The sequence below is a fragment of the Alnus glutinosa genome, chromosome 7, assembly GCF_958979055.1.
Source record: "Alnus glutinosa chromosome 7, dhAlnGlut1.1, whole genome shotgun sequence".
Lineage (NCBI taxonomy): Eukaryota > Viridiplantae > Streptophyta > Magnoliopsida > Fagales > Betulaceae > Alnus > Alnus glutinosa.
The window spans coordinates 22,904,603-22,920,595 of NC_084892.1; the positions used below are offsets into that span (position 1 = coordinate 22,904,603).

General features: G+C 34.4%; 1 protein-coding gene across 1 annotated transcript; it reads right to left on the reverse strand.

The window, feature by feature from the left end:
• Window positions 1-9,856: 9,856 nt before the first annotated feature.
• LOC133872670 (large ribosomal subunit protein uL4) lies at window positions 9,857-12,653 on the reverse strand. The gene is made up of 2 exons (XM_062310249.1): window positions 11,469-12,653; window positions 9,857-10,268 (listed from the first exon to the last, which is right to left on the reverse strand). The coding sequence occupies exons 1-2, from the start codon at window positions 12,573-12,575 to the stop codon at window positions 10,155-10,157; spliced, it is 1,221 nt and encodes a 406-aa protein (XP_062166233.1). The 5' UTR covers window positions 12,576-12,653; the 3' UTR covers window positions 9,857-10,154.
• Window positions 12,654-15,993: the final 3,340 nt, after the last annotated feature.

Consider the following 15,993-nt stretch of genomic DNA (forward strand, 5'->3'; position numbering starts at 1 on the left):
AGATTTAATGATAAAAAAAAAATTTCAACGTCAGTTAAGAAAATTAAATTTGAAAGTGCATTTAACATTTCACTCGCTCTCTCTTTTTATTTTTATTTTTCTCTGAAAGAAAGATTAATCTTCATTAATCAAGATAATGGTACATAATAAGCCACCATAAATGTGTATGCAAGAACCACCATAGAAGTGTACATAAGTCACCAACGTAAATTGTGACTTATATTGTGATTTTTTAATAATTTTTTTTAAAAAAAAATACAAATTGCGTTATATGAGTTTGAAAAAATGTGTTTTTTTTTTTTTTATATATATATAAAAACAAGAGTACGTATTACGTAAGAATTGGAGGTGAGTAGCGTAAAACACAAGAAAATTATTAGGAATTTGAAGAGGTTTTATCTTGAGTGATTTGACATATATGGGATACAAAAACAAACTGGCGGGTGGGACCAATATTTCATTATTCCCAGTCGTAGATAAATTTTCAATTTATGTAAGGTGTCCCATGTCTTTGTGTTCGACCGGACAGTAGCCGTACACGTAGTCTGAGTACACAAAAAGGGCCAAAAAGCCAGCTGTCAAAAGTTAATGGGCCTGAAGGAGGTAGGCCCACCACAAAACCTCGTTGTCAGTTTGTTTCTTTCTAACATTGTTTTTTCCTTGTTTTGTGAATAAAATCCAAATACAGAAGGGGACGTGTAATTTCAACTGCACCACATTAGTCTATGAGTAATGAGCATGAGAGGAGACTTGGAAGCAACGCTAGCTAGCTTGAAGCTGTCGAGGTGGCTAAATTGTCCCTTTTTTTAAAAAACTAGGAGAATGCCCGACGTGTCCTCCGCATCTGCCGTTGGATGCCTTGCCGTTGCGAGCATGCTTTTTGTTATGGTCCTTTGCGCTTCACAATTTGCTCATGGAATGGAATTCAGATGCCCATGGACTTCCGTACGCATTCTCGGTAGCTTTTTCAATATTTTTGACCCACTACTAAATTCGTTTTTTTTTTTTTCTTTTTTTTTTCTTTATATATATATATATATATATGCCATTTGACCAAATTTGATAATTGGCCTCGTTGGTGCACCTATGAGTTGACAAAATGCCAAGTCAAGGGGCTCAAATTCAATTGGAGATGGTGGCCGACCTTACATTGGAGGAAAAGTAATTCCTTTTGATTTATGAATAATTTCGTTCTTCCCCTTTTCCCGAATTTGAATGGAAAAATAAAAAAAAAATCATTTCGTTGCAAATGTTAACTGATCTCAATTGCTTATTATTATTATTACTTTTTATTGGAATCGACCACATTATATATAATAATAAAAAAAAAATTATTTTAGAAAGATGATTACGGTTATACTAGCACTCAAGCTTCCTTTTCTTTGGGATGCCAAAAAAGTTCACAAATGTGTAAATTTTTGTGCCTAGAACTAGCTTGTAGCAAAATATTCGCCTTCAAATTCTTTTTTGGAAGCATTCCCGTTTCCTCTCAATTGCGTCTTTCAATTTGGTTGGCCGGTAGAAAGGAACTTAGGGTTGCTTTTCGCATTTTTTTTTTTACTTATGTTTCGTTTATTTCGAAGTAAAATGATTTCAAAATTTTAAGGTATTTGGTAGAGGCGAAAATAATAGTCAACGAAAATTATTTTCGGTTTGACAGTAAAAGCTTTTTTAATTTTTGGAAAATGATTTACAGTTTTAAAAATCATAAATTATTTTCCGAAATTAAACTCTTGGTCCTTGCATGCATGTTTGATATTTGATTGTCGTCATCCAGCAATGGTCTGTCGTCGAAATCCAGGTGGCGCCGAAATCTAGCAACATCCGGCCACCGAAATACTGACAGCACTGGACTCCGGCGACTTCCAGCCACCGTCGCCGGATGTCAGGGGACCAGATTCCGGTTGAAACTTGCCGGAATTCGACCATGGTCAGAAGCTAGCTGGATTTGGCCAAAATGGCCGGGATCCGGAGGAGTCCAACCGGAATCCGCCCAAACATGTTTACCAGAATCCGGCAACGGCGACCGAACGTTGCCAGATTCCGACGATAGTTACATTTTTGTCTTTCATGATTTTTTCGTGTGTACTAAACATCGAAAAATATTTTCGAGAAAATTATTTTTTTTGAAAATGATTTTATAGAAAATATTTTACAACAGAAACCATTTTACATTGAAACAAACAAAGCATTAATTACCAAAAAAATAAAAATTAGCATATAAAAGGTAATTTGCCACTCATATAGCATTAAAATATGTGATTTTTACATACATTTTTAATAAGTTTAATAAATTAAGCATGTGGCTCTCACATGTATTTTTAAAAATGCATATGAGAATCACGTATTTTATGTATAGATAGCAATTTAATCAACTGAGTTAAAAAAATTTCCTTGAGCCAATTAAATTTGAAGAAATTTTTCATCTTAATTTATTTGTTTTAATCAAAATATTTTTCAACTACCCCTATTATATTGAATATAATAATTAAAGAGATGGCTTTGGTCATCTTGAATTGATTTTAGTAGTTGAAAATTACCGGTCGACGTTGCATTGGCCTCGTATGATATTTATATACGGTATAAGTAGTAGAATAGAAGGAATTAGGAGTGCGAACAATCCGACTAGACTAACAGATTTTCTCAACATAGGGTGTACGTTATGTGAGAGGATGTTCGGTTCTAATTAAGGGCGTAGATGCGGACACGGTTATTTGTAATATTTATATTTTGATTCGTAAAATGCGGATATCACTTTTATATATTCACATTCGTATACTGTTTTTGCTGCTTGCATCTGAACAATTTTAGTGAGTATTAAATGTAGTTATCATCCGCTATGTTGGAACAAGTGACTCATATAGTGGCCAGTTGGCACAACATCGCGACAATTAGGGTATTTTGAGATTTTTCAAAATACGTCCGTATAATTAGGGTTTACTTATAACTATGTTATGCTGTAACCCTAGATTATTATTGAAATATAGTCGCACTCCTGTGGATGTAAGCACACTGCCGAACCACGTGAATCTGTGTCTTGATTTTCTTTTGCTTTCTTTCTTTTCGATTCCATATTATTCATCATTGTTGTGCACAGAAATAATACGTTATCTGCATATTAAGTAATGAGCCCATTTTGAGCATTTTTTAAGTTTCTATTAAACCCCATTTAAAACGATTTTGAAAATAACTTAGGCCGATTTTTTGTATTTTGTGCTTGTTTTAATTCTTTTAAAGCTCTAATCTATTGATTTCACATTTCTTTTATTCTTTTTGTTGAAGTGAATATTACACGAGAGAGTAACACATCCAACCAAATCAAGTGCTTGGGCGAACAAGTGTTTGAACTTTCTACTCGAATAGATCAAGCTAAATAGGTCTAATGGGCCCAAATACTCTCTCTTGTGAGAGGATGACTCCCTCACAATTACTTTGGCTCTTCAACATCCAGACTTCATACAAGATTAGCGTATTGCTTCTACAATCTCTAAAGTTCTTGAGATCATTTCTTCAACTAGTCATGTTAACCGAAGTGCAAATTCTTATGCCCATCATGTGACAAACTAGGCTGCAATCAGAAGTTTTTCTAGCTGCATTCTCTTTTTTTTTTTTTTTTTTTTTTTTTTTTTTTTTTTTTCAGGATCTGCTCCTACTTGTTTTGGACCAGACTCCTCTTTTCCGTTTTTAGTTCCATAGTTTGTTCTGTACTTAAAAATAAATAAATAAATAGAAGAAGAAGAAGGGGGATTAGAGAAAGTAAAATATGCTGAAAATTGCTTTTAAGGGGTTATATTGTCATATCGTTATTTTTATTAACAACATTAATTAGTAAATTACATTATTGAATTTATTTGGTTATACGTTAGTCTTTTTCCCCTCAAATATCTCATCGTTCATAGGACGACTTCAAGACTTCTCTCATTAAATAATAAATAGACATTAAAATTTAAAACTACTACTTTGACTACAAAGATTTAAAAAAAAAAAAAAAAAAAAAAAATTAATAATACAAAAAAAAAAAAAAAAAATTATATATATAAGGGGGCGGAGGAAGGGGGCAGTCTAGGTCATGCCTCCTCAACTCTTAAGAAAAAAAAAATTTAAGGTAAAGAAAAAAAAAAAAAAAAAAAAAAAGTTATTTTGCCTATTAGTCCTTAGCAATAAGTTTTTTTTGGCCCATTGGCCCATTCCCTTTTATCATCTTTTTAACTAATTTCATCTCATTTGCAATGATAACTTCATTGTCAAAATTTTTTCCTTTAATATTTCACAAGTATCAATGAACATGCCTAAAAAAAGGTAACAATAGAATAAACTTGAAGTATAATAAAAATATAAAAACTAAGTTATGTTTAATTTACTTAAAATTTGACTTTATATATATATTGCAGTTCTTGGAAACGAATGGATGATCAAAGACTAACTAATAAAATCTATATATTGGGAGCACCATCTTTCTCGTCTACTTTGTAGTACTCATAAAAAAAAAAAAAAAATTAAAAAAAAAGGGTGAACTCTGACAAATTTTGAAAACAGTTACGAATAGAATAATGGTAGTTCAAGGAACGTCTTAATACCTCACAAATCAATTCAAGAGGCGAATAATATTAATCTTTACTTAATTTATTCATAAACTTACGATATCTTTAAATAGACATTTACAATGCATAGTAAAAATAAAAGACTAATTAAAATAAACTACTTCTAAAATGTTATCAATAATGATAACATATTATCTCCAACATTTAAATCATAATCCTAATCATAATATAACAACTTATTATCTCTAAGTTATTCTAATTAATCTTAAACTCCTAATAAAATTATACATTCTTATTTTAAATTAAGACTACTCTGCCGTAGGATGTAGATCCGTACGTAACAAAAACCCACTATCTCAACTTATCAGTGTAATCTGCGCGGCCTATGGAGCTTGATGGAGATTCATGGAGACTCTGAAGGTCCCTTACGAGACGGTTGATACGCGATCTGGTTTGTGAGGCAAACCTGTCGGAAATACACAACCAGGCCTCCCGAGCATGATTAAGGCCAAAGACAATAGAAACAACGTTATCGGCCAATGATGCATTGATCAAACCAAGCACAAATTGGTCTTTCTCTGTCCATAGCAGAAACTCGGGATTGAGAGTACTGCCAGTAAACTTTCCTTCATTACCGAGGCGGAACTCCGACGGGCACGGCTCCGAACCATCGACGAAACCCATCAAACCGTTGCTCACTAAAAAGCGAACCAATTCCGATGACCAGATTAAATAGTTAGGCCCATCCAACTTGGTAGTAAAAAGCTGGTCAAGATTAGGAGGAATGAAGGACGAAGAGGTTGTACTGGTTGATGAGGCCATCGGAAAATTAACTGACAGGATTTTGAGGGTGAAGAATTAATACCTAGCTAGCTAGCTTCTGTTATCGGATATCATTGAATATATGTATGTATATATATAGACATACATACACCGACGTTTGAAAATTCAAAAGTAATTCTATCAAGATAGGAATCTGAATAACAAATACATTTGAATATATATATACAAGAGCTGCAGAAGATATATATGACTCGATCTTCTGTTAATCATATTGTTAAGCATATATATCGTTAACAAGGAAAGATTAAACTAATTAAAATCAAGTTGTTCATATGTAGTTAGAACTCCGCGTAGGTAGGATCACAGATTCACAAGTCCAAGGTCGATCTCCAACGTGCAATAGAAGACCTCCAAAGTATAGTAGAAGTCCTACAAGCAAGGGAAGTCCTAGTCCTACGTGCATAATATCTTCTTATTTATCTTTTAGTATAATTAATATTCTATCTTTTACGTTATTAAATTGTGGTAGTATTAGTAGTATCACTTTATGTTAATTATCTTGTTGTCTTAGTTGTAGTCGTTTTACTTTACGCATTTGATTATAGAGAAAATACACATACCCATGAACTAGCATTATATTGTGAATGTGCCCCCAAAGATCAATTGTATCAATATCCCCCGTTAAACTACAAAAAAAAAAATGTATTCTTCGCTCTACGAATAAGAGAGAAACTTGTTAAAGCAAAAATAAAAATAACCCTAAAAAAGTTTCAATAGCACAAATATATTGAACAAAAAAATGAAAACCCAACGGGATGGCCCAAACTGAAAATTATATAAAACAAAATTTAAAAAACAAAAATCAAAAAAATGAAAAACCTTTTTTTTTTTTTTTGGTATATATATATTGTTTTATATAATTTTTATAATTTTTTGAAGGGTATTTTTGTCTTTGGGGGATATTGACATTAATGTTTGGTAGTTTAGGGGGACATTGACACAATTGGTATTTTTTGGGGCACATTGATAATTGGATGGTAGTTTAAGGGGGTATGTGTATTTTTCCCTTGATCATAATTAGTATCTCTTTTACTTGTATACATAACAACATAGAAGAGGATAAAATTCTTAAGCAAAAACTTATTTGAAATTTGTCTCCGGTCTTAATTGAATTCACTTGTGGTGTTTCCTATCTGAAAGGAGTTTAATATTATAAATATATTTCTATTATTAATTGTGGGGTTCCATCATCATATTACTATGCTACTAACCAACAATTTAATATATAGAGAAATACTATTTTGTATTCTTTCATAATTTGCTTATCATACTCAATTGACATTGTATGCTTAATCTACCATTGAATTTTTTTTTTTTTTTCCTTTTTTACTTAAGATTTATCTAATGGTGGATTCAACATGCATGTCAATTGAGTATGCTGAGATAATACAAAATATCATTTCTTATATTGCCTTATTGAATTTTTTTAATCAATTTTTTAATTATTTTTTAAATCGAAAAAAAAAAGAAAAAAAAAAAGGTCGAGCCAGTCGAGTACTTGACAACTACTTGGTTGGTTTTTTTTAGCCGAGGTAAAGTTTAAATTTTTCTTCTATTAATTTTTCATTATTTTAACTCATAAAACTAAACAAGCTAAGCAAAGACGAGTCGATTGAATACCCAGCTCAACTCGAATGGCTTTCTTAACCTAGTTCGAGCTTAAGCTCGGCCTAAGCTAAAGCCTTGGTTAGCCAAGCTTTAATACAATTTCATGAGCTTGGCTCGAATATCTGGCCTACTTGTCTAGCCGAGTTCGACAGCCAAATACCCGCCTCGGCTCGGATGAGTTTCCTTGCAATTACTCATCCGTACACTAGGGCACAACTCCTTGTTGACAACGTCATCAAATTGTAGAGCATTATATACCTCAATCGATAGTAAGTCATCGAGATAAGATTTTCACATCTAATTTCTAAAAAGGGAGTTTCCATTTGCAGGACACCAAGTTGAGGATGATCACTTCTTATCACCCTAGACAAATAGGCATAAAGAAATGGTAGATCAATTATACCGTATGTTCTCTACATGACCACACTTTTATTAGAGAAGTATATATGCTGTTAAGCATCATAATCAGGTCGCCACTGAGTTTCTCATTCATTGAGCCCACCTACCACACGAGATAGTCAAGGTGCAGTTTCCTGACTTCTTTGATTCTCAACCTTGAGGAAAAGGTTCTTTTAGTGTACTGGGATGTCAAGATTTCAAAATATTTTCTAATTTTTCTTTCATTTTGTCAACCATGCATTTATGATGATCTTCTTGCCATATTTTGGATTTTCATATTTAGTGTATAGATGCCGTATGACATAATATCAAGAAATAACATAATTGCTTAAGCAATACTAAGGGTGCATTTAAGGTTGTGATTTCGTAGGGAAAAAAAAAATGATTTTAAACTAAATCGTAGAAAATGAACTATTTGAAAATTGTGTTTTAAAATAATTACGATTTGAAAACGCAGAAAATTAATTTTTTTAAATCGCAGGCAATGGTATGCTTTTTTGAAAACGTAGAATTTTAAAGGCTAATTTACAATTTTAAAGGCCAAACTGCGATTTTGCTAAACACTTAACTGCGTTTTTAAAAATTATTTTTTTAAATCGTACATTTTAAAATCGCTATTTTTAAAATCGTAAACTTAAGCGAATCATAAGAGGCACGATACCCTCGAAGAGATCACCCCTCTTTTTCTCTCTTTATTTTCTTGCTAATTTTTCTGATTTCCAAAATGACAGAATCATTCGGGTTCCATCACCACCATGAAATCAAGTTTATATTTTCCCAATTTTGTCGGACGGCTCGGCATCCAAATAGCAAAAACATCATAGCCTTTTATTGCTCATTTTGAAAAATAAAAATTGAATTTGCTCAAATGCTTTTCGGGCTCAGAAGCCCAAAAGTATATTCAAAATAAAAAGGGAAGAAAGGCCTCACAATAGATAGAAATCTGGATCAAAAAAGCAAGGCCTAACTCATCTGGAGAAGTGTGCTAGCTAAATCACAAAGACGTTAAATGGGTTAAGCTAAGGTAGTACGGAGCTGTTGTGAATATGCTCGGTTCGACTCTGATTAATTTTGGATTGGGTTCTGTTCGTTTAAACTTAGGACAAAAAAATTCAAGCTTATATAAATTTGTATAAGTTCGCCCAGACTAATATAACCTTATATAACTTCATTTTTATTATATTTATAATATTACTTTTAACTTTGTATCGAGATGATGTTAAATACTTTAGAAAATAAAAAGAAATAGATATAAGTTAAATTATTATAACTATGAGTCTAAATATAAATATAAGTAGCTTTGTGTATATATACGAGAGCTTGTGTATGTGTGTGTTCATATATATATATATATATATATATATATTATAAGATGAACATATAAAATTGAGATTAAATTAATTAAGATTTGTGTTCATTTCTCTAATTACTCCAACAATAAATCTGAACCATAATTAAATAACTAATTATTACTATTATTTTTTTAAAAAAAAAAATAATTAAACAATTACAACATTTACTTTGTATATAAAATAACCTAATTAATTAAATAACTCATAAACAAGGTCTAGTTCGGTAATAAGCTCAAGCTCATGTTTGAAAAAAATTAAACAAACCGAGTTTAAACATTTTTTTTTTTGACATGTCCACGCAAAAAAAAAAAAAAAAAACTCGAACTAGTGACTTCCGCCGAACTAGTGACTTCCACTTCATGAAGCGTAGTCCCCAACCGATTAAGCTTAAATATACAATACCCCGCTCGGCTCAATTCCGACCATCCTTTCTAAATTTAAGGCCAATTTAAATACTCATCGTGGACTACTTTTCAATCACACCACAGTTGTTAACCAAATCTTATCAACCGTGATGCGATCGAAAAGGAGCCCATGATGAGAATGCCCATTTTTAACCAAATCTGATCACCCTAACTAAATTCCATGCTACAAAGATCAGGTCCCATTGTGTGATGGTTGTATGCCCATTTTTAAACCTAAATGACCTAAATGACTTTAATAAAGAATGACAAGTGCAAATCTTTTACATCGACGAAATTCATAAAATGGTTAATAAAAGTCCTTATTAAACATCTGAAATGATTATTTATTAAAAAAATATCAAATTGATAAGACAAGTGTTTCGAAATGGGTTTGATATTCAAAGCATTGAAAGGATTGCGTTGGGCTGGGTACAAAACACCAAAGGATAGGCCTAGACCCATTAGACCCAAAAACTACAGCAATTTTTAAGAGCAATGCTACGTAGTACAATTGTATTCAACAAAATTTTATCACTCCACCAGTATAATAAACGAAAACTCTTACAAATAGGGGACATGGAAAAATGTGCAACAAAATCATCAGAGATGCTATAAACATGAATAACAATTTTCTAAGCCCAAAAAAAAAAAAATACCAATTCACGAATTAGAGGAAAAAAATGCATATATTATGGATCAAAATATAGTATTTGCAGAGAGACCAACATTAATTCAAGTCTATTGCAGACAAAAGTGCATAACATAAGCCATAAAGAGAATAAATTCACCGACTACGAGTCTAAAATATTTAATTTCAGTTTCAAAAACATAAACTCTTTCACCTAGGGCAGAAATCAAGATAACCAAGTGGGAGGAAAGAAAAAAAAACAAGTGATATCTTATTCTCCCCATTTCCTCCCACCTAATCTCATCCATGTCTCAAAACTGTAAGCAAACTAGATAAACACAACCAAAATAGATCAAATTCTGAAAATCAGAAAAGCAAATTATTGAGAGACTCCAAGCCACTTAGTGAAGTTTTCGAACTCGGTGTAATCACTATCAGAAATCATTGTCTGGTACCAAGCTTTCCCTGCAGCCCTGATTGAAGCAGCCTCCTCCTGACAAATATGCAAAAGAAACGAGGGAACAGAAAAATGTCAATTAATAACTACTGAAAATTCAAACAGAACACACTGGCCATGTATTTTCAATTAAACACTTATCATTCATCAACAAGAAAGATGTTACTCGAATTGTGGGAATGATATCACCAAATATACCAAGTAGACAAGAAGGCATGGTAAACAAGCACAACATGTACCACAAAGTTGAGGCTCAATAAGAAAAATAAAATTACAAAAGTTAGGTTATGTTAGTATACAAATACAGGCATATAATTGAGGAAGCGATCGACAGACCTCGGGATTGCAAGGTCAGATTGTCAAACTTGAAGCACTTCCAAAATTAGAACTTAAACTTGAAAAATTACTATAGTTAATTCAACATAAATTTGACAGACAACTAAAAAGAATGGAAGAGGAGACTACTATAAGAAAGTATTTTATTTTTTAAAACCTCCAAAACCCTCAACAGAGAAAAAATAAAACTCGAGGAGACCACAAATTTCATGTTTGAAATGAAAATTGTTATGCAAACATCAGAAGTTTTGAAGAAACACTAATTATTCTTGCAAATCCGGTCCCAAGTACCCCATCGAGCCCTGAAAGGACTTGATACAAGTAACACTTGGGCAAGTACCCCTTGTTTAGAAACTTCAAAAGAATTCAATTCCATTTACTTTGGAGAACGATCAATAGACACTCTTATACATATGCAATTGACATTCTTTATCTCTACTATGATCATCAACTAATTCATTACATAAACTTACCAACACATAAAAACAATCAGACTTCCATACAAATTCAGTTATTATGATTGATCATGGTGGACAGAAATTATAAATCATTGGAATTATTAACTAAGCAAATTTCTCAACAACTTTAACAAATGTGTAAGATTTTTGCTAAAGAAATTGAGATTCTCTAGAAATTTTTCATGCAAGATTCTAGGTTTTAGAGATAAAGGTAATTAAATTTATGAATCCAAAAAAGATTTAATTTTTCCATTAAAATTTGATAATAACTACGTATACACTAAAATAAATAGAAAAGGAAGACGAGAAGAACAGTATTCACTTCATACACACAATTTCACACAAAATTAGATAAAGAACAGAAATGCAAAATTCCTTTTCATTTCACACAATTAATAGAAGAAAAAAAACCTTCACAAAAACTAAAAGCAAAGCGACATACCTTGGTGATTGGCTTCCGCTTCTTATCAAGCTTCTCCTTCTTGGCCTTGACGCGCTCGGCCTCGGCCAAAACAGCCATTCTCCTGGCGGTCTTGGCGTAAGGGTTCAGCTTCAGCAAGGTGTTGAGGTTCTTGAGCGGGTTCTTCTTCATAGGCGCCCTCTTAAACTCCTTCTTGATTGGCTTCACTACGGACTGAACCTCGTCCGAGTTGATAATCCTCGCCAGGTCAGCGTTCACCATCTTCGACCTCGGCAGTACGTATCCCTTCTTCTTCTCCGAGAGCTTATCGAATGATCCGTAGATCGAGTCCAGCTTCTCGAAGGCCGACTTGGTCCAGATCACGAACCGCCCGAGGTGACCACCAGGAGCCAGCTTCAGCAGGTTCAGCCTCTCAACGTTCACGATATCAATACCAGGAATGTTACGGAAGGCCTTCACGAGCTTGGCGCCCTCGGTTCCGTACACAATCAGCGGACCCTTCCGGTTGATGTAGCGGCGGTTACGCATCTTACCCTTACCCGGACGGATCGCGTGGCTGTCCTTGGCCTTTTCGGCGTCGGGAAAGGCGCCGATCTGTTTGAGGACCTTGAGAGCCGCGGAGGTTTTCTCAACGCTCTCGATAGAGTCGCTGACCACGAGGGGCAGTTCGGGGACAGACTCGATGCGGTGACCGCGGGCGAGAACGAGGGAGGGGACGGCGGAAGCGGCGATGGCAGAAACGACGGCGAAGCGCTTAAGGTTCACATTGACCTTGCGGTGCCAGCGTCGCCAGATCTTGGTTGGGGCGAACATGCGGCCGCCACGGCACATGTTTCCGAAAGCACCCTGGCCGGCGCGGTGGGTCCCGCCTCCGGGAACACGAGGGATACGGGATACGGCGCGCCCGGTTCCCCAAGACTCGGCGGAGGTCTGGTGGCCCGCCCTCTTCGACACGGCGTATGGCTGTCGCTTGTTCTTCGAGATGTTAGCGTGGGTGAAGTTGACGATGTCGGGTCGGATCGAGGCCTTCATTACATCGGGTAAATGAACGGAGGGGCAAGAGTCGGTTGCCATGTCGCCCTCGAGCAACTGGACGGTGACGAGAGGTCGAGCAGCAGCGACGGCCATGGGTGCGGAGTGTGTGAAAGTGAAAATGGGGTGTGAAGGGGAAGAGAGGGGCACTAGGGTTTAGGGAAGAGAATGAAACGTAGTTGAGTAGATTTTATAGCGACGAAAGCTAGGGTTTGCGGAAGGGACTAACTGTTTGGGTGCGGGTTGGGCTAATCCCGAACCTGGTTTTCATTCTTCTTTTGGTTTAGGTTATCCTAGGTACTGAGAAAAGAAAAAAGAAATAATAAAAAATAAAACCCTATTAACTAACAACGGATTTTAGAATAACTTTTTAAATTTTTAAGTGCACTAATGAGATCCATTTTTTCTTATTATTTCACTTATGCTCCGTTTGTTTCGACGTAAAATGGTTTCCGTCGTAAAATGGTTTCAGATAAGTCATTTTTCTGGAAAATATTTTTCGCTGAAAGCATTTTTCGATGTTTGGCGTGTACAGAAAATCACAAATATTTTTCATATTTTCATTCAATCATATTAACCTATAAAAATTAATTTTTATTCAAAACATATAAATATTAATATAAAATAATATAAAAATTATCGATGACGAGATTCGGTCACTGACCGACAAGATTCTGACCATTTTTACCTGATTCCGACTACTATAGCCAGAATTCGAGATAAAGGCCGGAATCCGGACAGTTTCGTCGAAATCTGGAATAGCCGGATTCCGGCAAAACTGCCGGAATCCGGCACAAACGGCCGGATCCCCGTAGGCTGGCCGTTCTGGCCAGATCCAGCTAAAATCCGGCCTCTCTGGCCAGAGCCGGCCGGGTTCCGGCTCTCTGGCCAGGTCCGGCCAGATTGGTCGCCAGAATCTGGGCTGACCGGATTCCGGCGAAGGTGGCCGGATTATGTCGCCAGATTCCGGCGACATTAACCGGATGTTGTCGGATTCGATATCGGCAATATTTCGATGGTGGTCGGCTGCTTGAACGTGAATGTCGACTGTGTCGTTTAAAGTAGATTGACCGCGTCTGCCGTCTTCGGAAAACAATTTACGCTTTTAAAAAGCGTAAATTATTTTTCGAAATTTACTAAGCATTTTTTGTCAAACAGAAATCATTTTCTGGTTGACTATTATTTTCGCTCCGACCAAACACCGGAAAAATATCGAAATCATTTTCCAGAAATCATTTTACACCGAAACAAACGAAGTATTAGTTTGTTCAATTTCCCTAAGCTGGACTAGGTCTAAGTTTTCATTTCTTAGTTTGTTCAGCTTATTTGGATTCGAATTAGATATAAGTTTTCATTTCTTAGTCTGTTAAGTTTATTTGAAAGCCGAATTAGATCTAAGTTTATAAGGATTCTTTTACTCCCAATGATTTTATTTTATCCATCTTAGTGGGCTGCAGCTTTCAGCTTTCACAGGCTGCATTTCCAAGTAACTTCCACCGTCTTGGGTTTCTTTATGAGCTCTAAGGTGTTTGTAGTCTATCTTGGTTGGATTATTAAGTTGTTAACTTGTTAACTTGTTTTTGGTTTTTTTTTTTTTTCCTGTAAATTGTCTACAATATCTTAAAAAAAAAAAGGAAAAAAAAAAAAGAAGGGTGTGGTGCAGGATTTGAAAGTCTTATTTTATTTTTTATTTTTATAAAAAAAGGAAATCTAGAAAAAAAAAATGAAAGAGAAAGTGAAAGAAAAAAGAAAAACGGTGGAAGATCTTTTTTTTTTTTTTTTTTTTTAAAAAAAAAAAATACCTCACAAGTACCTGTGGTAAGGGCCAAAATCAAATGGTCGCCTCGATTTAAAAAAGTATCACATGTGTTACATGTTGTTAATGTTTAGGTAATGTTTTAATTTTTTTTATTATACGTGATAGTAAAAGTATAGGTATCACTTGTGATACACAACCACGTAGGATGATAATATGAGTTTGCTTAAATATGTGGTAACTGTGACAGGTGTTACCATTTTAAGGGTAGTAACGTGAACGATCGTAAAAAATAAAAAAAATAAAATAGAAAATAGACGAAAGTGCCAAGTGGTATTTCTATTACCAATAGGTACCACTACCACTTGTGGTACATTTTGAAACGGAGACGGCTGTTTGATTTTGATTCTTACCACAGATACCAATTAGGTATTTAACCCAAAAAAAAAAAAAAAAAAAAAAAAGACCAAAGAGGCATATTGGCCCATGTAGCTTATTTCAGGCACATAGTTGACTCCTTCCTGCCCTAGTAGCCAATCTTGGCCAAAGTCGTTGATGGCCAAATCCTGGTCATAAAAACCAATACCAGCCAAAAAGTTGTCGATGTTCAAGTACAAGCCATAGTAACTGATGTTGGCCATAATCGCTAAAGTCCAAGTTTCGATCATAGTAACCGTTACAATTCAGGCCATAATAGCCATTTTTCAGCCACTCAATGTTCAAGATCAACAATCGCTAATGGATCATTCATTTTGGGGAGACATGTTAAAGGATATGAATCCTTTGCAATAATATGTTGATTTGTATTTCTTAAATTAATAGATTTAAATGATTTGATAACCCTATATTAAGAATTTTGGTAACCTTAATTTAAGAGATATATTTGCATTCAGATTATTCAAATCACAAGTAAAGCTCTAAAAATAGAGCATTGTACTCAAATAAAATATTAATGAAAGATATAGCCTATAAGGCATTAACGTAGGGGTGTAAACTCCAAGCTGGATCCCGATTATTGAAATTCAATAACCGGTTCCAGAACCAGGTAGCTCAGTTAAACGGGGGTTACCCGGTTACCCCAGGTGAAATCGGTTATCCGGATCGAGTCTGCCTAATAATAATAATAAACTCAATCCAATCAAGAGCACAAACCCAAATAATATTCATCATCCAACACTATCACCACCAGCAAACCCAAATAAATAAATATATATATATATATATATATATATATATATATATATATATTTATTATTTTTTTTTTCCTTTTTCTTTTTTAAAAAAAAACAAACAAACTCCATTAAAAATAAAAATAAAAGTAGTACTAGAATCAAACCCTAGTAAATATGGGATAATGGAGGAAACAACTGTAGTGTATCCGTGTATTAGGGTAAAGGGCAATAAGGGTAATTTTATATTTTTTAATTTATTATACACTCAGAGTCAGTAACCCGATTATAATCTGGTTTCTAACAATTCAATAACTTACTCCGGCTTCAGGTCTTGGTGCCCGGTTATCTGGTTATAAATAATCGGGTACCAAACCAGTTTTTTAATTTTTCAGTTACCCAGAGCCGGTTGGTGCTCGATTACGATTTCCCAACCGGTTATAACCGGTCTGGAATTACACCCCTACTTTAATGTGTGGATGTAAATTATAGGCCGAATCATCTTAATCTTTGTCTCTTTCATCTATTTTCTTTATCTCTTTAGATTATTAATTTCTATTTGGCCTTTTTTATTTTTCTCTTGTTGTAC